We start from the raw sequence: 21,292 nt of genomic DNA, 5'->3' as shown, positions 1-21,292 counted from the left end.
CTGACCAGAAATTGATGTTCTGCCAGGCTAACCCATTGAGGAATGGACTGGGCCAGAAGAGGTAGAATTTTTAATAATTTTGCATGTGGTGCGCTACGCACACCACACAGGAAGCTCATAAATCCCTGATACAATTTACTGCCACCAATCACAATGAGCACTGCTGCTTCTCCACTGAACTGTAACAGTCCTTTTTAACTGATACAATTCAAAATGTGTGCTGCCCAGAATAGAACTACTACTCCATTTGAGGTTTTAACAGTGGTTCATAAAATTTTGGAAATAACATTCTTGCTTTTTACTGTGTCTCAGTATTAGCACTCACCTCTGAGTCAGAAGGCGACAGGTTCAAGTTGCAATCTAGAGCCTTGAACAGTGAAATCTAGGCTGACACTTAAGAACAATATAAAGGGAGTGTTGTGTTATTGCACGAGACATGAAATTCAAGCTCTGTATTCTCTCTCAGGTGAATATAGAGATCACATAGCATTATTTTTAAGGATAGTAAGGAAATTATTTCCAATGCCATGCCCAATATTTATCTCTCAATTAGCATCAATAAAAACAAATTATCTGATCATTATCACGTTGCTGATTGTAGAAGCTTCTGTGCCTTGAGAAATTCTTAAGTCACAAAAAATGTTACATATGTGCCAACCTTATAATCTATTCAACTATTAATGAAGCCAAGCATCCCACACCTTTTTTAAAAAAGAATCTCAAACAAAATGTGGGGGCCACCCTTTGTTGTATAAAGTAATGGTTACAACAAAACAAAGACAAAAGGAAGATTGGTGGTAACAAGCTAGTTCTAGCAACCCTTACTAAACATCACATACTGTATATGTAACAAATATCACTATGTACTATCAGTGGTCATCTGGAAAAACACAATAACCTCTTTTAGTTTAAAAAGGCAGAAAAGTCTAAAGAAAGAAAACTTTTTAAACTATGCTGTGAGTTGACAGTTTAATACTTCAGGTAGGGCCCTACTTTACAATGCATTCATTTTATTTCATATGTGAATCTTTTTTGCCAATTAACGTCCGAAGTGAATTGACTCAATGATATGTTTCAATATGAGTTCCACAATGCTGTTAAAGGCTGTATAGTATTTCAGATTGATTTGATTTATTATTGTCACATGTATCAAGTGAAAAGTATTATTTTGCGTACTATCCAGGCAAATCATACCTTACATAAGTACATCAAGATAGTAGAACAGAATGCAGAATATAGCATTACAAGTACAGACAAGAGGAACTTTAATATATGAGAGGCCCATTCAGAAGTCTGATAACAACAGGGAAGAAGCTGTTCTTCATTGTGTTGGTACATATTTTTAAACTTTTGTATCTTCTGCCCAATGGAAGAGGGTGGAAGACAGTATAACAGGGATGGGAGGGGTCTTTGATTTTGCTTTCCTGAAGCAGCGGGAAGTATAGACTGAGTCAATGGAAGGAAGGCTGGTTAGTGTGATGGACTGGGCTGTGTTCACAATGCTCTGTAATTTCTTGTGGTCTTGGGCAGAGCACTTGCCATATCAACCTGGGATGCATCCAGGTGGGATACTTTCTATGGTGCATCTATATAAATTGGTAAGAGTCATGGTGGACATGCCGAATTTCCTTAGCTTTATGAGGAAGTAGAGGCATTGGTGTGCTTTCTTGTGTAGTGTCAACATGAATCAATCAGGGCAGATTGTTGGTGATATTTACACCTAGGAACTAGAAGCACTAGACCATCTCCATCTTAGCACCATTGATACAGACAGCGGCATGTCCTGCACACCACTTGCTGAAGTTGATGATCAGTTCCTTTGTTTTGTTGACAATAAGGGAGAGATAGGTGTCTTTACACCATGCCACTAAGTTCTCTAAATTTTTTCCTCTACTCTGTCTTGTCATTGTTTGAGGTCCAATCCACTATGGTGGTGTCATCAGTAAATTTGTAAATGGATTTAGAACTGTTCTGAGTGTATAATGAGTATAGTAAGGGGCTCAGTATGCAGCCTTGTGGGCTACTGGTGTTGAACATTATCATGGAAGAGGTGTTATCACCTATTCTTACTGATTGATTGCAGTCTGTGGGTCAGGAAATCAAGGATCCAGTTGCAGAGTTGGGAGCAGAGTCCTTGGTTTTGGAGTTTGGAAACATGTTTAGTTGCAATTATGGTGTTGAAGGTGGAGATAAAGTCAATAAATAGGAGTCTGACACAGGTGTCCTTGTTATACAGATACTCCAGGGCTAGGTAAAAGGGCGGGAGATGGCGTCTGCAGTAGACCTATTATGACAGTAGGTAAATTGTAGTGGACCAAGGCAGTCTGGGAGGCTGGAACTGATGTGTCCCATTACTAACCTCTCAAAGTATTTCATAATGAAGGATGTCAGACCCACCCAGTTGTAGACATTAAGGCACATGACCTGATTTTTCTTTGGCACCAGGATGACAGTGGTCTTCTTGAAGCAGGTGAGAACCTCACATCGGAGTAAGGAGGAGTTAAAGATGTCTGCAACTACTCCCACCAGCTGGTCAGCACAGGAGCTGGGGACTCCGTCTGGGCCAGTCGCTTTCCATAGGTTCACTCTCAAAAAGGCTGATCTAACATCTGCAGCGGTGACTGTGGGTACATGCACCCGAGGCTGTCAAGGCAGGTGGCATCATTTCCCTGACCTTCTGTTCAAAGCGAGCACAGAATGCAAGAAGCTCATCAGGGAGGGATATATTGTTGCCAGAGATTCTACTTGACTTTGTAGTTTGTTATATCATGTATGCCTTGCCATGGTCAGCATGTGTGTTCATGTGGTTAATCGGGGATTCTAGTTTAGTCTGGTATTGTCTCTTGACGTCCGTGATGGCTTTGTGAAGATGGTACGTAAATTTCCCATACATTTGCATGTGATGATCTTAGTTTTAAAAGATAAAGCAAAAATATTTTTTTAAAATTAAAGGTCTCACTATATAAGATCAGAATTCAACAACAGATAATATACAGTATGCTGAGCCTTTTACGCATGAATAACCAAAGCAAATGTTGTTTTTAAATCAGGAAATTTCAAGAATGAGAAAGAATAGGGAGTGATTTGGTACACTTGAATTCTACACTTGGATGGGAATCATACTTGGATTATGTTCAGCCATTTTTTAAAATGTCTTATGTGGGTGTCTAAACTATTTCTTGATACAACAGTTATATGTATCAATTCCCATCCAACATACCAGGCCAAAAGTGGCTGGCCAATTCCCATTGAAAAAACAGAAATTCCTCAAATTCATCAGAGTGAAATGGTTAACCTTTTAAGGTCAGTTTTAACCGTAATTATATATGTATTATAAATATTTTCCATGTTGCAGGATACATGGCAAAAAAAAATTATTGCATCTTAAAAAAAGGTTTAAATGACAAACAACCCCAAAATATCTTTTAGTTAACAAATGTAATTCGCAATGTACAATGTAATTGACAAAAAGCAGGAAATTTTCATATTTGTTATGTTGGCTGATCTCAACTGAGCCACAGTAATAAAATCATAGAAACATACAGCATGGAAACAGACCCTTCGGTCCAATTCGTCCATGCCGACCAGATAATCCTAAATTAATCTGATCCCACTTGCCAGCATTTGGCCCATATCCGTCTAGACCCTTGCTATTTATTTACCCATCCAAATGCCTTTTAAATGTAATTGTACCAGTCTCCACCACTTCCTCTGGCAGCTCATTCCTTACATGCAACATCTTGTGTGTGAAAAAATCGCCCCTTAGGTCCCTTTTAAATCTTTCCTCTCTCACCTTAAACCTATGCCCTCTAGTTTTGAACTTCACTACCCTGGGGAAAAGATCTTAGCTGTTTGTCCTATCCATGCCTCTCATGATTTTATAAACCTCTATAAGGTCAATTCTCAGTTTCCAAAGCTCCAGGGAAAATAGCCCCAGCCTATTCAGCCTCTCCCTCTAGCTCAAACTCTCCAACCCTGCAACATCTTTGTAAATTTTTCTGAACCCTTTTAAGTTTTGCAATATTCTTCCTATAGCAGGGAGACCAGAATTGAATGCAGTATTCCAAATGTGGACTAACTAATGTCCTGTATAGCCTCAAAATGACACCTCCCAACGTCTGTACTCAGTGTACTGACTAATAAATCATAGCAAATGCCTTCTTCACTATCCTGTCTACCTGCAACTTTACTATGATCCTGCATTCCAAGGTCTCTTTGTTCAGCAATACTCCCTGGTACCTTGCCATTTTATATATATGTCTGGCTCTGATTTTCCTTTCCAAAAATGCAGCACTTCACATTTATCTAAATTAAATTCCATCTGCCACTTCTCAGCCCATTGGGCCATCTGATCAAGATTTTGTTGTACTCGGAGATCGCCTTCTTCGCTGTCAACTACACCTCCAATTTTGATGTTATCTGCAAACTTATAAACAATACCTCCTAAGTTCATATTCAAATCATTTAGATAAATGATGATAAGCAGTGGACCCAACAGCAAACCTTGTGGAACACCATTGGTTACAGGTCTTCAGTCTGAAAAGCAACCCTCCACCACCACCCTCTCTCTCTCCCCTGCCTTCAAGCCAGTTCTTAATCCAGATATCTAGTTCTCCTTGTATTCCATGTGATCTAACCTTGCTAACCCGTCTACTGTGCGGAACTGTCAGGGTGCCTTACTGAAGTCCATATAGATTGCGTCCACAGCTCTGCCTTCATCAATCCTCTTCATTATTTCTTCAAAAAAAACCTCAATTCAGTTAGTGAGACATGATTTCCCATGCGCAAAGCCTGAAAACAAAATCACTGGCCCCAGGAAAGGAAGTGAAAAATACAGTCAGGGATCACTGTTCTTCATTATTGTGCACAACTTCTTTGGGAAGGTGTGTGCATGTTAATATTGGTGAAGACTGAATGGGGTTCTGATGTCTTTCAACACTATATACATAGAACATAGAAAAGTACAGCACAGACCAAGCCCTTTAGCCCACAATGTTGAGTCGAGGTTTAATCCTAATGTACAATAAAATAACCTAACCTATGTTCCCCTCAATTCACTGCTGTCCATGTGCATGTCCAGCAGTCTCTAAAATGCACCTAATGACTCTGCTTCCACCACTACCACTGGCAACGCATTCCATGTGCTCACAACTGTCTGTTTAAAGAACCTACCTCTGACGTCTCCTCTATATCTTCCTCCTAACACCTTCCCTCATGGCAGTCAATCCTTCCTTGGGGAAAAGTCTCTGGCTATTGACTCTATCCGTGCCTCTCATTACCTTGTACACCTTGATCAGGTCACCTCTCTTCCTCCTTCTCTCCAGAGAGAAAAGTGCAAGCTCAGTCAATCTCTTCTCGTAAGACAAGTCCTCCAGTCCAGGCAGCATCCTGGTAAACCTCCATTGCCTCCATATTCTCCCGATAAAAGGGCAACCAGAACTGGACACAATATTCCAAGTGTGGTCTCCCAGAGTTTTGTACAGCTGCAGCAATACCTCGTGGCTCTTAAACCTGATCCCCCTGTTAATGAAAGCCAAAACACCATATGCTTTCTTAACAACCTTATCCACTTTGGTGGCAACTTTGAGGGACCTATGCACTTGAACACCAAGATTCTGCTGTTTCTCCACACTGGCAAGAATCCTGTCCTTAATCCTATATTCAGCATTCAAGTTCGATCTACCAAAATGCATCTCTTCGCATTTATCCAGGTTGAATTCCATCTGCCATTTCTCAGCCCAGCTCTGCATATTGTCAGTGTCATGCTGCAGCCTGCAATAGCCCTCGATACTATCAATGGCACCTCCAACATTTGTGTCATCGGCAAACTTACTAACCCACCCCATAACTTTCTCAACCAAGTCATTTATAAAAGCTGCAAAGAGCTGAGGCCCAAAAACAGATCCCTGCGGGACACCACTCACCATTGACCTCCAGGCAGAATACTTTCCATCTATAACCACTCTCCGCCTTCTGTCAGCCAACCAATTCTGAACGCAGAGAGCCAAATCTCCCTGTATGCCATACCTCCTGACTTTATGAATGAGCCTACCGTGGGGAATCTCATCAAATACCTTGTGAAGCCCACATACACCACATCCACTGCTCGACCTTCATCACCTCCTCAAAAACTCAATAAGATTTGTAAGGCATGACTTGTCCCTCACAAAGCCATGTTGACTGCCTTTAATCACATTATACTTTTCCAAAAAGTCATAAATCCTATCTCTCAGAATTCTTTCCAAAACCTTGCTGACCACAGATGTAAGACTGACTGATCTGTAATTGCCAGGGATTTCCCAATTCACCTCCCTCCAATCCTCCAATAGAATCCCCTTGGAGAGTGGGGAAGCAAAGATCTTCGCCAGCAGCTTAGCAACTTCCTTTCCCGCTTCCCAGAGCAACCGAGGAAATACATGGCACAATAACTGTTAGATTGCAATGAGGAATAGATGCTTGCACAAGAATAAACAAGGAGAAAATGAAGACTGCAGATGCTGGAGATCAGTCAAAACGTATGGTGCTGGAAAAGTGCAGCCAGTCAGGCAGCATCCAGGAAGCAGGAGTGTCGACATTTCAAGCATAAGCCCTTCATCAGGGACATTCATTCCTGATGAGAGCTTATGCTCGAAACGTCGACTCTCCTAGTCCTCTGATGCTGCCTGACTGGCTGTGCTTTTCCAGCCCCATACTTTTTGACCAAGAGTAAACAACTCAGGGAGATGTAAAAAGAGTAAGTACAAAATAATTACAGCATATTAACTTGCCAAGTGCAAAGGAACTAATGAAACAGTTTTAATCTTTCCCCAATATTTTAGCAGGCAGTGAAATTGAGAGGGGACAAAACAACGAGCATTGTTCTGCTTTCATCAGTACCCCAAAGGTGTTAGGTTAAACTGCCCTAAAATCAACTTTTATGATGACAGTTCTCACTTTCAGAAATATTCATTATATTGCAAACAATATTCACATTGTAGCTGAAATCTTCAGACTACTCAGGAAGGAGGAAAGATAAAACAAACCAGAGACTGGTATCGGAATTAGAACTCACCACTATTCAAAAACATTATAAAACCTGGAGACAACATGTGCAGTAGGATTTCAAGAGCTTAAAATTTTAAACCCTAAACCTTCTTAAACCACATTACAATATTGCCAAATTGTGGTGTTAATCATTCCAAAATTTGTCCACACTTACCCTTTGATGCAAACGGCTGCCAGTGGCAAACACATGTTGTTGCATTTTAGTGACCCAATATGTCTTGCTATGTTCTGCACATGTGAAACACCAAAACCACAGACTGTTTGCAACAGAACATTCTGATCTACCTCAGTTACTGAAGGGAATTCATGCTCACAACTGTACAAATTATTTGTTCTTGTTTTCAGTAATAATTTGATCCCCAGGTATTTTTATTTATGAACCAAAGCCTGAGTGTCATTTCACTGCACCCAGGAGTTTACAAACCAAAACACAAAATGCTTTTGCATACCTTTGACCTAAATCATCCTTTTTTTATAGAAGCTAATTCTCCAATTGAGACTGGCATATAGCCATCTGCAACTATCAACTAGATGATTGAACTGGATTTAAAGCACAAGAATCCATGTTAAAAGTATTTTATATTATATAATATACAGTGTATAGTAAGTCATGTTATGATCACACAATATTGTGGATTTTAACACTGCTTCCCCAATAGAAACCAAGCATCAGGTGGTTCTGTCATCTGCAGCACTCATTCAGTGATGCAAAGCATCAATTCTATGGTTACAATTTTGGCCTTTTCCTATGAGCAAGTTAGGAAAATTCTGAAGAGTCACTGCATTCGAAATGTTGACTCTGCCATCTTCACACTGATGCTATCACACCTGTTGAGTTTCATCAGCAATTTCTATTTTTGTTTCAGATCTCAGATTTTGTTATTTATATATATATATATATATATATATGAGAAAAATTCCCAGTGGAAGCCAGCAGCATTCTTCTTTCAGTCTATACATAGGGCAGTAATGTCATCATCATGGCCTGGTGGCTATAATAGTGAGGTCCGCACAGAAAAGCCATTATGGATTTCCAATGCATCAACCAGTTCACACCAGAACTTTGGCCTTATATTTTGTTGCTTTTCCTCGAGAAGGCTGAAGAAGCTGCAATTTTCCATGGGAGGCCCTCTGTCACCGTTACCCTCTCCCTCACACCTCCAAATCACAAATCCCACTTGTATTAGACCCATGCTGATCTACACTATTTTTATTTTAATCTTTTATCAATTTTGGTTTGGAGCTGTGAACTGGGAACTGTGAGGCAAAGGTGACTTTTGGATTGTGGGTCACAGCTTGTGTTAAAAGGAAAACACACCAACCAAGCTTTTGTTGATTTGGGAGGGAAGGCCTGGAAGTTCATTCCAGATTGGTTTCTGATAAAAGGTTCTGCAGATACTTTGTTACTGGGAAGTACATGATGTTTAAATAGATGTCAAAAGTTGGCTATTAATGAGGTCGATACCTGGAAATTTTCTGCTCGTCTGGAATGATCTTAAACTCAAGCAGATGGCAACTGGAAGCTTATAGAGGAGACCGTTATTCTATAAGGGAGTGGTCAGTTTAAATTGGATTTAGGACTGTGTTTTCAAAAAAAGGCTATTGATGCTAATCATGAAGGTTTGAAAAGCTCCCTGCCCACCCACCCATTAGCAGCTCTTGGAATCTCAGAGAACAGAAACCTAAGTTGTGAGTAATTCTGCCTTTATTTAAGTGAACTGTAAATTTGACCAAGATTGACAGCTTCAGAAAATCAACCAAGAAACCATCATCTATGCCTGTGGAACATATCGTGAAAATCACTTAAGTCATTTGGCCAGTTGTGTTACTTTCTTTCATATATCCCTTAACTATGTTTGTTTGTCTGTCTTATGTGTGAAATGGGCTGAAAACAAAGGCTCTTTAGGATTATGGCATAGACCAATTAGTTTTCTTTGTTATTTAATTTTACTGTCATAAAATTATTGTATTGTCAATACATCATTAAGTCTTTTATTGAAACAATACATCTGTGTTGAGAATTGATTACTGACAAAGTCTTGTATTGGTTATCCAAAAAAGCTTGGTTAGGAACCATTTGGGTCAATTTTGAGGATCTTTGAAGGTTTTGATTTTACGGTGTTGTGATTTCATAAGTAGAAAGGCTGATTTGGTTTGGCTGTCTATCTCCGCATCATATTATAAACTGGTGCTCTACCTACTTACCATGAAACATTCCTGCAGAAGGATCTTCTCCCCTTCAATTACTGTGCTCCTGCTTGCAGGTATGTTACTATTTCTTGACAGTAAAAGGCAGGAAGTTCACTCGCGGTATGCAAAGGAAGTCAAGATATTAAAAGATTTCACTGTACCAAGTCAGATAATGAGGACTTATTGGCCTCCTCAGTCTCTATCTACTCAACTCCCATTTTGAGACAAAGTGATGGTATAATTGTATTGAGCTTGAATTTCTGGTTTAATTTATTCAAATTGTGTACTCTCTGTGGAAATTGTTGAATCGATAAATCCAAGTAGAACTCATCAAGGATATTATAACATTGAGTAGACTTTCTCAATCCTAAGCTGAGTTAGCTATACTGTGTCAGTTAAATGCTAGCATTGAAGTTATAGTCAGACTAAGTATAACTGGACTAGGCATTGAAAAGCACGCATGTGCATGTCAGGAAAAATGAACACTCAACTGTGATCTATTTTTAGACAACCTGCTAACAAATAATAATTAGGATCATGAAGAATAAAAGTTTAGCAGGTTTTAGAAATCAGCATTTCTAAATCCTAGTATAAAACACTGCTATGGGGAAATTGTAAACCAAAAATAATTTACCAAATGAAGAAACTACCAACAAAAATTTCATGTCTCATAACTCTAGTTTAATACACGTCGGAGTCAATGTAAACTGAACATGAATTGACAAGTAAATTAGATTTAAAATGGAAGTATTAATTTCATTTTAAATAGTCAAAACAACAAAGACAAGTTTTACACAACCACAGGTACTTGCATCACTCCACACACAAATGTGTCACCGCAGGAAGTTCTGAAGTTAGAATGCCTAAGCTCTGATACATAGGATCTCTCAGTTTCCCAATCAATCGCTATAGTCCTCAGGTCATGTTTACCAGCAATTATATTCCATCTGAAGTCCCAGAATAAGATTAACATCAACAAGGCACACATCTATGAGTCCACCCTCACTTAAATCATACCAGTCTGATGTATCATAGTACTCAGATACATTACTGCTCTAAGAACTACTAGAATTCTATATTTTATCTTTCTGCCAAATGGAAAATTAACCTTTTCATTGAAAACCTTTCTTGTTTTTTCTCACACAAATACTGTGTTCCCCTTTCTGTCTCTGCCTGCGTTCTCTCTTGGTCTGCGTCTGTACTTCTGCATTCGGCTCAATCTTCACCTTCAGAAGTTTCTACATCTGTCTTCTTTATGTCTCTTCTGCTAGAGAACTTATTTGTGCATTTACAACAAAAGTTTCTTTATCTGTTTCCTCTTTATCTTTAGTGCAGAACATCTTTGTGTCCAATCTCATGACTTGCAAATCTTAACTTCTGTCCCTGTTAATATTCCAGATCAAGGGTTATTTGGTCATATGAACCAATATTTCTCCTACAATAAAATTACTCTTAACAGTCATTTACAAAGGATCAATCTAACTGCAAAGATATGCTTAAAAAAATGACAGATCTTTCTCAACATTTTTTAAATGTTGCAGCTTTTCCTTACCACGCTACTCCCAGATCGCTGAACACTTTTGCTTTTAAACACTTAGTTACCCAGTCACAGCACACAGAGAAATCTCAGATTGGGAATATTGAATGCCTGTCATGGAGGATTTAAATGAATAAATGGAAAATTAAATACACTGCATTATCTGCTAAGAGAGTCGTAAACATTATGTTGGAAAACCTGCGAGAGAGAAACCTGGACAGAGATGATTCATTGTTCAGTTAGACATAAAAATATTCTACAGCCATTGAAAGGTAACAGTATCATTACTTCCATTTCTGTTTTCAGTATTATAATGAAAGAAACATTGTCTAGATAAAGTCATACCTAAATCAAGATCAGACTTCGTGATCCAAGCCACATTCTGTTCAGTCCCATTGTGCAGGATTCTTGATCCAAGCATAACACTTTGATGCAAAATTCTGATCCAAACATAAAATGATTTGCTTGTAATGCAGAACATACTTTAAATAGTCAGCCTGTTGCCACGTTTGAGCAAGATTCCTCAGCATCTTCTACATTTTTGTTCCTGTGTCCAAAAATATGTTTTCCTTATGCACTTGTTATCATTTTTAACATAAAGAACAAAGCTGGAAGTTTGAAACAAAAGTAAAATTAGTGAATATGCACAGCAGGTCATTCAGTATCTTAAAGGAAACATGGCAAGTGCAATCATTAGCTAGAGTTCTGGTGGTAGAAAGATCTTGCTCAAAATGTTAAATTATCTTTCAGTTTAGGATGCTAATCACTTTATTTCACATTACCAATATTTCTATGTTTATTTCTATAAAAGCCAAATACATTGACACAGATTGTGCTTAAAGTGACTGCAATGAGGTTAGCCAGGTGGACATCATAGGATATAGTTCCCTTACTGGAGCTGTTAATCACGGACAATCAGGGAGCCTTGGCTGACAGATGACAAGAGGAACATCAGACCAATCTGTTCATTCTCAGAACTGGCTCTGAGGGAGCTGGATCAGTATCAAGGATTCTCCAAATGTAAATAAAGGGTGACTTGGTGACAGATACAGTCCTCTGTGAAGTTATTTCAGTGCTCTCAATAGCATTGGCCATTCATCTCTCTGACAATTGGCCACAGATTTCTTCTGCAGTCCACAGCAGAAATTCCCTCCAAGCTAGCATCTTTTCCAGCACAATGCCCTCCACAGGAGATATACGATATGTCTATGCAGGAAAAGCAAAATGATGCTATTCAACCAATTAACAAATACTTATCTTTGATTATACTTATACTGCTTTAAAACATTCAGTGTGCTTCAGATTGAAGAATCTTCACACACTGACTCAAATTTAAAAAGTATCAAAGCGCAAAGTTTAATGATATGACAGCATGTAAAGAAAAGATTGGGAACACATAGAATTAAGGACAAGAGATGAAAGACAGGCAGAAACAGTAAGATTTGGATTTTATTTAAAAGATTTGACACTGATTTCCTTGAGAGAATGAAATTTTCAATTTATTAAATATTTTTTGGGCACAGAGAGGCTATTCAGAAGTAATTAAGCTATTGAGAACTAATTTTCACTTGAATTCATCCTAACATTTTCAACTGTTTTTAGTATGGAACTTATTGGAAAAGGTACAGAAAAATTATGCCATAATAGTCATGTCAATGCCAAATCTGTCAGCAAAGACTGTAACAGTGCTTATTGTGGACAGCCAAGTTGCCTTTGACAGTAATTTCTTTCAAATTTCCCCACTTTAACTAACGATGTGTGGGCTCTGTACTGTCAAGTAAAAGAAGGTTGGTGAGTGGGTCCACTGTTTCATGTTAATAACCATTGTGCCAGATTGGAACCACGATCCCAACGGCAAGTCACTTTTGAACAGGCTGGTAGAAGTTAGAATGGCTACCTGAACAATACGTGGCAGGTGACCATCAGCAGGAAATTAGAACCATAGTAAGCCCCATTCCTATTTGTATTTCCATTCAGCAATGCAGATAAGAGGCATAAGCTTTGACAGTAACCAGAAAACCCTGGTGGGCTCTTGTCTTCAAAGGTTGAAATTGATGCATTATTACTGAAGAACCTCGCCCACCAAAATTGGTCATAGCCACTAGACCACAGTTGCTGACCATCCATGAGTGTGGTTGCCTCTTCATGGTCATTGTTGAAACTTTATTGCTGGAACAGCACAGCAGGTCAGGCAGCATCCAGGGAACAGGAGATTCGACGTTTCGGGCACAGGCCCTCTTCATGGTCATTACCTGGATGGGTGGTATATGTATAAAATGAGCTGCCAGAAGAGGTGTTAGAAACAATTACAAAATTTAAAAAGTATCTGAATGAGTATATGAATAGGAAAGGTTTAGAGGGATATGGACCAAATGCTGGCAAATGGAACTAGATTAATGTAGAATATCTGGTCGACATGGACAAGTTGGACCCAAGGGTCTGTTTCCATGCTGTACATCTCCATGTCTCTATAACTGTGCTATTTCTAAATAAGCAAAATGTTGCCAAATGCTTCCAAAGGAACCTCCTCGTTGAGGCATCATCTCTTTCTGCAGCAGGTGGGTCTGTTACTATGGTTATGCTTGGGGGCCATTGGGAGCTCCTCCAGAACGTTTAGCCCATCTTAACTGAACAAGGTATTGTTTGGGGTTGTAGGGTGGTGGTGGTGGGTAAGGAGGGGGCTTAATGACTCTCTCCAGACTATAAAAAGGAAAGAGTATGTCATACCTCTCCGGATTGGGGATGCAAAGATTGCAGTATACACCATGGTAAGAAGGGGGAACGCTGTCCAAGCCAGAGCTGCTGACCATGGAATAAACTGCATGTACAGTTGTTTGCCGTGCATGAAGTAAAAATCAAGAATCTTTAGAAAAAGTGTTTCAATCACAGAAGATAGAATTCAGATCAGTCACCCAGGCTCAGTCTGCTCTTTGTCATTAACTGGCTTTGCTCTTTAGAATTCTAACTGGATGCATCTGGAACTTGCTGGTCAAGGGAAAGACCTAGAACTGATCCCAATTTTAGCTTTCAAAATAGAAACTCAAATGATGCTGTCCAATTTCTTCCATTACACCAGTGGTACTTTTGGACTAACAATTATTATAATTCTGAGCTATTGAGATAAACAAATAGGTCCATTATATAGCACCAAGCTCACAATTATTTTAAATCTGACCTCTGGTAACCAATTTTACTTCTAATATAAATAGTTTCTCCTATCTATTCTTCATACTCTTCACTTCTGAGCTCGCTACTTTTATTATTGTTCATAAAATTCAAGATTTAACAAGTTCACGCAAAGTCTATATGGTCTGTGATGATTGAGATCTTTTCATTTTTCAGTGTTACAATAATGGGTCAGAATATCTAAAGGACTATGAATATTTTTAGCTCTTAATTTCAAATTTGTCTTTAAAAAGAGGACTGCTAGAGATAATGTAACTGCAGGTGTAAAGAACACTGTGAGACCAGTGGAATATAACACCTAAAGGCATTAAAGGAATTTCAAATAGATTATATTATGACTCCAAAGATAATGATGGGCTGACAACCTCCTGCTCAACAGCAAATCACCCTCTGCAGATTACATCCCAAACTACAGATACATTTTGTATTTTTCTCATTAAAGGATACACAAGGATAGGTGTTTAAAAAAAATTCTACTCTACTGGATTGGACCAGTGAGATTGAACACTCTTATGCATACCAGTGGCAGTTCAAGTATTAGTTTGCTGTGTAGGACACAGTTTAATAATTATCTCCTAGTTACCTTATTTCAGAGTTAGCCACCTTAGTGTAGGACTAAAGACGTACAAGCCACACTGGATAAGGATGGCAGATTTCCTTCCTTAAAGTACAGTAATGATCCAACTGGTTACAATAACAAATCTGCAGTAGCATGGTTACTTTTACAGCCTCATCATTAATTCATATTGCAATAGACAGACAATTCTGTACCAAGACTTGTAACAATTCAATTTTAAGAAGGATACTTTTTCCAGCTCATTTATCCCACTAAGAACCAGCAGTCTTCTTTGAAAGAACAGTGGTGACATGTCATACCAGCATCTGGCATCACCGGATGTGGTCATGAACTCAGTTGTACTTTGAGCATAATAAAGCAAAAGGTTCCAGAAACTTTTTAATTGATCCAACATTTCTTTTCGGCAATAAAAACTAAATCTTTATTTAACTGCTGGGGCGCGTTACTCAACTGGCACAAAACATTTGTTCTGGCCAAAGCCCAAGCCATAAACATTCAGCAAAATAAGCACTGAGTTGAAGTTCTTGGTAAAGTACCGAATAGGAATGACGTCCTTCATGTTATTTTAAGGTTTGATTTAATAAGATGCAGACACCTCTAATTAGTTCCAGTGCAGTATTAATTTCTCTTTAGTTTTGGTCCCTCAAAATTTTATTCAGCAAACGTTTTTCAATCAAGTATTTATTCCCAGAATTCAGAGTTGTCAACGTTGCACAAAGCTAGGTGTGAAATGTTTAGTCACATACCTGAGACATTGTCTCACACCAAAACACAAATATGTTAAAACTATCAATTGTCATGTAAACAACAACAGTGATCTTGGATGAAAGAATCTGTTCAATCCAAATTTGCTGCCCCATTACTGCTGTTGCAGCTGTTCAGTCACATAGGAGGTCAGGCCCTTATTAAACCATGGCACTTGGCATTTTATTAGAAGATTGACATTAATATCATGAAATAAAAATAGAAAGAGCTGGACAAACTCAGAAGATTTGACAGCATCTGTGGAGAGAGAAACAGTATTAACATTAACTCTGTTTCTCTCTCCCTTCTGATGCTGACAGATCTAACAGCTTGTCCAAAACTTTCTGATCTCAACCATTTGCCGTAATTTGTTTTTATGTTAATAACATGCATATTAGGAAAGCCATGCCTCCATAATAATCCCTTGCTTTCTCTCTCTTGTATACACTTACTGTGCAGCAAAACAGTACAAAGTAATACAAGGTCAAGATTTAAACACAATAGATTCTGATGTTAAAGTCTTGACACTGTCCAATTTTTATTTTTTGTTATTCATTTGTGGGATGTGGACGTCGCTGGCTGGCCAGCATTTATTGCCTGGCCCTAGCTGCACTTGAAATGAGTGGCTTGCCATGCCATTTCAGAGGGCAACTTAGAGTCAACCACATCGCTTTGGCCCTGCAATCACGTGCAGACCAGAACCAGGTCTGAGAATGGCAAATTTCCTTCCCTGAAGGACATTAGTGAGCCAGATGGGTTTTTCCAACAATCGGCAATGGTTTCTTGATCATCAGGATGTTCTTATTTCCAGACTTTTTCTTTCATGGAGTAAGAAATACTTGAATGATTAATTGTATCTCAACATACTTATTTCCGCTAATTTTCTGGTAGCTTCTACAATTGGGACACACAGAGCTGCACGTGCAATTCCAGTCCATTTTACCAGGTAGCCACAGATAATGCCTCAGGACTCCTTTTCAAAAACAAAAGAGATCGAAAAACAGTACACGTGGATCCAAAGGTAAAAGTTTGTTTATTTCTTGTTCCTTTACAATCTGTCACAGATCTTGTATATTATTTTTTGAAGTATAAAGAATATTCTGATAACCCAAAAAGAATAGAAGTTAAATATGGAAGAGACAAAGCCATATATGTTAAAAGCACCCAGCTCAACAATTAGCATCTATGAAAGGAATTGAAGAATTAATGGGTAAAATTATCCCATACAGGTTTGGTTAGCTCAGTTGGCTGGACAGCTGGTTTGCAGTGTAGAGTGATGCCAACAGTGCAGGTTCAATTCCTGTGTTGGCTGAGATCAGCATAAAGGTCAGGCCTTGTCAGGCAAGATAATCATCAGGTTAAACTCAGCACCAGATGTTGGTTCTAATGAGAGGGGCCCTATGGAGCTTTGGCAACTTTACTTACTTATGTAAGCTAATTAGGAATAGAGTGTTAAGTGGCAAGACTGACCATATGGGGAGGGAACATGTTCGGAAGAGGCCCAATGGTGTCTCTTTGGTATGACATACTGTCAGCATCAGAAAAGTCAGTTGGACAGCCATCCTTCTGAGGCACATAATGGCAAATGCCCTCCTGCCAGAATGATTAACTTCTCTATTTTAAGGCACTGTCCTTTATTTTGGCTGCCACAAGAAGCCCACACACACCTCCATCAGGACCCCACCACCAAGTCTCCCCCCCATCTCAAACTCTGCACCTCAGATTGAAGTGCTTTTATTTTATGTGAATTGCTCATTCTGGCCCCCAGAGATACTCCCAGCAGCAGAAAGAATTACTGCAGAGAACAAAGAATGCCAGTTGGCTCTGACAGACTCCACAGTCAGGTTTTAGGACATTTTCTTCCTTGATTGTCACCCACAGCAACAATAACTACCTCCTTTCATGCCTAATTCACTGCTAGTGCATCACAATTACCATCCACCTAACCCCAATTGCTAGTGCACGATTGCCAGGAGCTGGCTGTTCAAAATTCATCTGAAGACCCACCGTTCATGAGGGTACAATCCCAGAGAATGCAAACAACCAACAAGGCATTCTGGACAGAACAAAACATATCGTACATAGTTTTATTCCAGGAAATTAGGTTTTTCTTTTTTATTTTAATATCATAGATAAGTGAGGTAATTATTGTGTGGATAAATGAATGAACAAAGAGTAGAGATGCAAACAGGCGATTTTACTGTATCGGGACTTCAAAAGCACTCAAAATAATGATGCCTGAGGTTACTGAGCTATAGGCTGCTCTGGAAACTGGCCAACTATTGCCCAGAGGTTGGCACTTAATTGGCACCACTAGCAACATCGCAGTCTCTCTGCTACCCCAGATAAAAGCAACTCTCACTACTGGGCCTGGTGACAGGACTTGATTCACAATAGAAAAATTCAACCCGATTTTCAGAATTCTAGTGTCTGCAGCTTTTTTTTTTGCTCTTTAATTAAACATAAATGTTCTGTGTAGGGAAATCTGTTATGATCAGGTATTTAGTTTCATCAAACATTAGCTCCACAAATTATTGGCAATATAAAGGGATATAAATGCCATAATCACATCACTGTGTCCTCAGAGTGGCTGGTAACTAGGAATTTGTATAATATGTTTAATCCTTATTTACTTTTAATGTGTTTCAATGTGAAAACTAACCAGCAGCATCATTTTATTTTTATGTCGTGGAATATTCCATTTTACAGATGTTAAGGTTTACTGCAAACAGAAATGTGCACCTCCAGAATTATTTTCCTCTGTACTCATGCTCAACCATCATATGTGCACACTAAGTAAAACAGATTTCCAATTAACTAACAAAGTGTTGGTTAGATGTAAAACACAAACAAGATTCAGATTCAGCCCCTCCAGTGAATTCCAATGTTTGACACAGAGGGAATCCAACAAAATTTGGCACTTTTATTATAGATTATTATCACCTACTTTAGCATCCCATGAAATACAGCTGTATATGGCAAAGTTGAGATAAATTCATTATAAATGATGGTAAATTTATATTACTCAGTTGGCTGAGATTTATCACTATCTGAAGTTCTTCAAATTACGAACATACAGTTTACAGTTTATTATCTCGCAATGTCAAGTAGATTCATGATTATTTGCAAAAGTGTTGATAAATTGGGCTGAGCTTTTGTCAGTCACCAAATGAGGATCAGCTTAAGTTGATCCTATACATTTTAATTAGTATAGTTATTGTGAGAGTTTGAATCCAAACTTCTGTCAGCCTTTCTGTCATATAGATGACTAGGTCTCTTTTCCTAGCTACCTCAACACTTCCTGTAGTATCTATTGTCATGAAGTAAACACTCTATTCACAACAAAACTATTGATGCATCTCATCATGCAGGGGTGGAGACAACAAATGTTAGGGAAGGAACTAATTACCCTTGCAACTAGGTCCAAAATAAAATTGCACAAATTGGAATGAATGTAGACTACATGGAATTTGAATGCTAGTTGCTGAAAGGATAAGATAAGAACTCCATTCCTAACAGCATTATGTGTGTGTCTAATTCTGCACCTCCCATCCCCCATCATGGAATTCAGTGTTTCAGGGGTAATTAGTAATTGGCAATAAATGCTGGCATAGCCAGCAATGCCCACATCTATGAGTAAATAGAGAAAATGTTCAATGTTCGATCACGTTAGATTCCAAATATACTTGGTAAATATCTCTAGAAGCTTGCTGTTCTGCCAGGTTAGAGACACGGTGATATCTTTGAGAGAGTACAATTTCTTCAAAGAGGTAGCACAATTCTCCCCGCGTCTGCGTGGGTTTTCTCCGGGTGCTCCGGTTTCCTCCCACAGTCCAAAGATGTGCAGGTCATGTGAATTGGCCATTGTGTTAGGTGCATTAGTCAGAGGGAAATGGGTCTGGGTGGGTTACTCTTCAGAGGGTTGGTGTGGACTGGTTGGGCTGAAGGGCCTGTTTCCACACTGTAGGGAATATAATCTAAACTATGGGTGGTTCAGCACAATTTTGAATCCCTTCCTGTAACTGTAAAGAGTGAAGAATGAGTAGTTTAAAATGGTGCTTTAAGTCAAAGCAAAGAAATTTCAAAATAACATCCTCACTCGTATAATTTATTTTAACAAGGTCTTTCTCCCCCCACAGGTCTCTCCCGGGGATAATACCACACGAAACATAATTGAAACAGATCTTTATGTGCAAGTGGTCATTTATGATCACACCACAAGAAGAAAGTCATGAACATCTTGGATCAATCACAGCGTGATATCACATTACTTGTTCTTGTTAACATTCAGAACAATGGCTAAACAGTTGTAACAACTACAGTGAACAAATAATTAAACTTACATAAATTTCATAAACATTCATCCTCTTTTGTTTACATTAAATAAGTATTTTACTTGCTGCTGTTGAAAGCTCTTCTTCCTTAACAGCATTAAACCTGTTTTGCATTTAAAATTATTACATATAAATACATGAAAAAACAGCTAAAGACAACTAGATTTACACCTTTGGTTGTTATTACGTAATAGCCGATTTTGTTTCCTCTCTTAGGTCTTGTACACCACCGCTGGCCAAAAATGCACAGTCATTTGGTCATACAGATGGAAACAAACCTTTCAGTGCAACCAGTCCATGCTGAACATAATCCCAAATTAAACTAATCCCACCTGCCTGCTCCTGGTCCATATCCCTCCAAACCCTTCCTATTCATGTATCCACCCAAATGCTTTTTAAACGCTGTAATTGTACCCACATCCACCACCTCTCAGGAACTTCATTCCACAGGCGAACCACACTCTGTAAAAGATTTACCTCATGTCTTTTTAAAATCTCTACTCTCATTTTAAAAATATACCCCCTAGTCTTAAAATACCCCGTCTTGGGAAAAAGGCAACTATCAAGAATTCTATCCTCTCATTATTTTATAAACTTCTAACAGGTCACCTCTCAACCTCCTATGCTCCAGTGAAAAACGTCCCAGCCTATTCAACTTTTCTTTATAACTCAGAGCCGGTCGGGAAGGTAAGTGATTGCTATATAAAGAACTTACCTCGACGCCAACGGTCTTTTCGCAGCAGAGAGCGGCGGGAGCTGGGCGGAAGTTCAGGCGGAGTGCAAAGCCGGTCGGGAAGGTAAGTGATTGCTATTAGAGAGGGTGAGTTCTAAACCCCAGGTCCTACAAAGTAGGGTCTCCCTCCCTCCCTCCTCCTCTAACCTAAATTAAAAGTCCACAGACTTGCCACAAAAAGAGGGTGTAAGGAAGTTTGGATCGAAGAGTGAGGCTTCAGCTCAGGAATCTTTGACAAGGAGGTTGAGTGAAGTGATTACGCCACAGTCGAAGAGGGTGAAGACATGACTGCCCAGCTGGTTCAGTGCGCTACGTGCTTGATGTGGGAGATCAACGACTCTGGTGTGTCTGGCTCGTATGTGTGTGGAAAGTGTGTGCACATTCAGCTATTGACCGAGCATATTGCAGCGCTGATGAAAGAACTCGAGGACCTTAGGCTCATCCGAGAGAACAAGATCTTTCTGGACAAGACCTTCAGCGAGGTTATTACACCAATCATGCCAGAAGAGAGCAGACGATGAGGAAGGCGGAGAGGAGACAGGTGCAAGAGACCCCGGTAGAAGTACCTGTCAAGAACAAGTTGAAGCATTTGGAGACTGATGACACTGCCAGTTCGCAAGGTGGCCAGGTCTGTCAATCAAAAGTTAGCGCAGAGGCAGAGCGGAAGAGTCGGACATCGCACAGAGCCGTGGTAATAGGGGACTCCATCGTGAGAGGAACTGACCGGGGTTTTTGTGGCAGCAGACAGGATTTAAGGATGGTGTGTTGCCTTCCTGGTGCCAGGGTGAAAGACATCGCATCAGAGTGCAGGAAATCCTCAAGGACAAGGGTGAAGAGCCAGAGGTGGTGGTACATGTCGGCACAAATGATGTCGGGAAGAAGAGGAGGAACATACTACAGCGAGACTTCGGAGAACTAGGAAGAAGGCTGAAAAGCAGGATGTCCAA

At 39.3% G+C, this 21,292-nt stretch overlaps 1 protein-coding gene across 1 annotated transcript in view; it reads left to right on the top strand.

The window, feature by feature from the left end:
* Positions 1 to 19,611, top strand: part of cfap299 (cilia and flagella associated protein 299) — a 566,302-nt gene extending 546,691 nt beyond the window's left edge. Inside the window, exons 5-6 of the mRNA XM_043700704.1 lie at positions 16,170 to 16,299; positions 19,418 to 19,611. Of these exons, the coding sequence (XP_043556639.1) occupies positions 16,170 to 16,299; positions 19,418 to 19,513 (226 nt within the window). The 3' untranslated portion in view covers positions 19,514 to 19,611. The remainder of the gene's footprint in view (positions 1 to 16,169; positions 16,300 to 19,417) is intronic.
* Positions 19,612 to 21,292: the final 1,681 nt, after the last annotated feature.

The sequence above is a fragment of the Chiloscyllium plagiosum genome, chromosome 1 (genome assembly GCF_004010195.1).
Source record: "Chiloscyllium plagiosum isolate BGI_BamShark_2017 chromosome 1, ASM401019v2, whole genome shotgun sequence".
Taxonomy (NCBI): domain Eukaryota; kingdom Metazoa; phylum Chordata; class Chondrichthyes; order Orectolobiformes; family Hemiscylliidae; genus Chiloscyllium; species Chiloscyllium plagiosum.
Note: the sequence above shows the minus strand (reverse complement) of the source record. Positions and strands in the feature narration are given on the sequence as shown.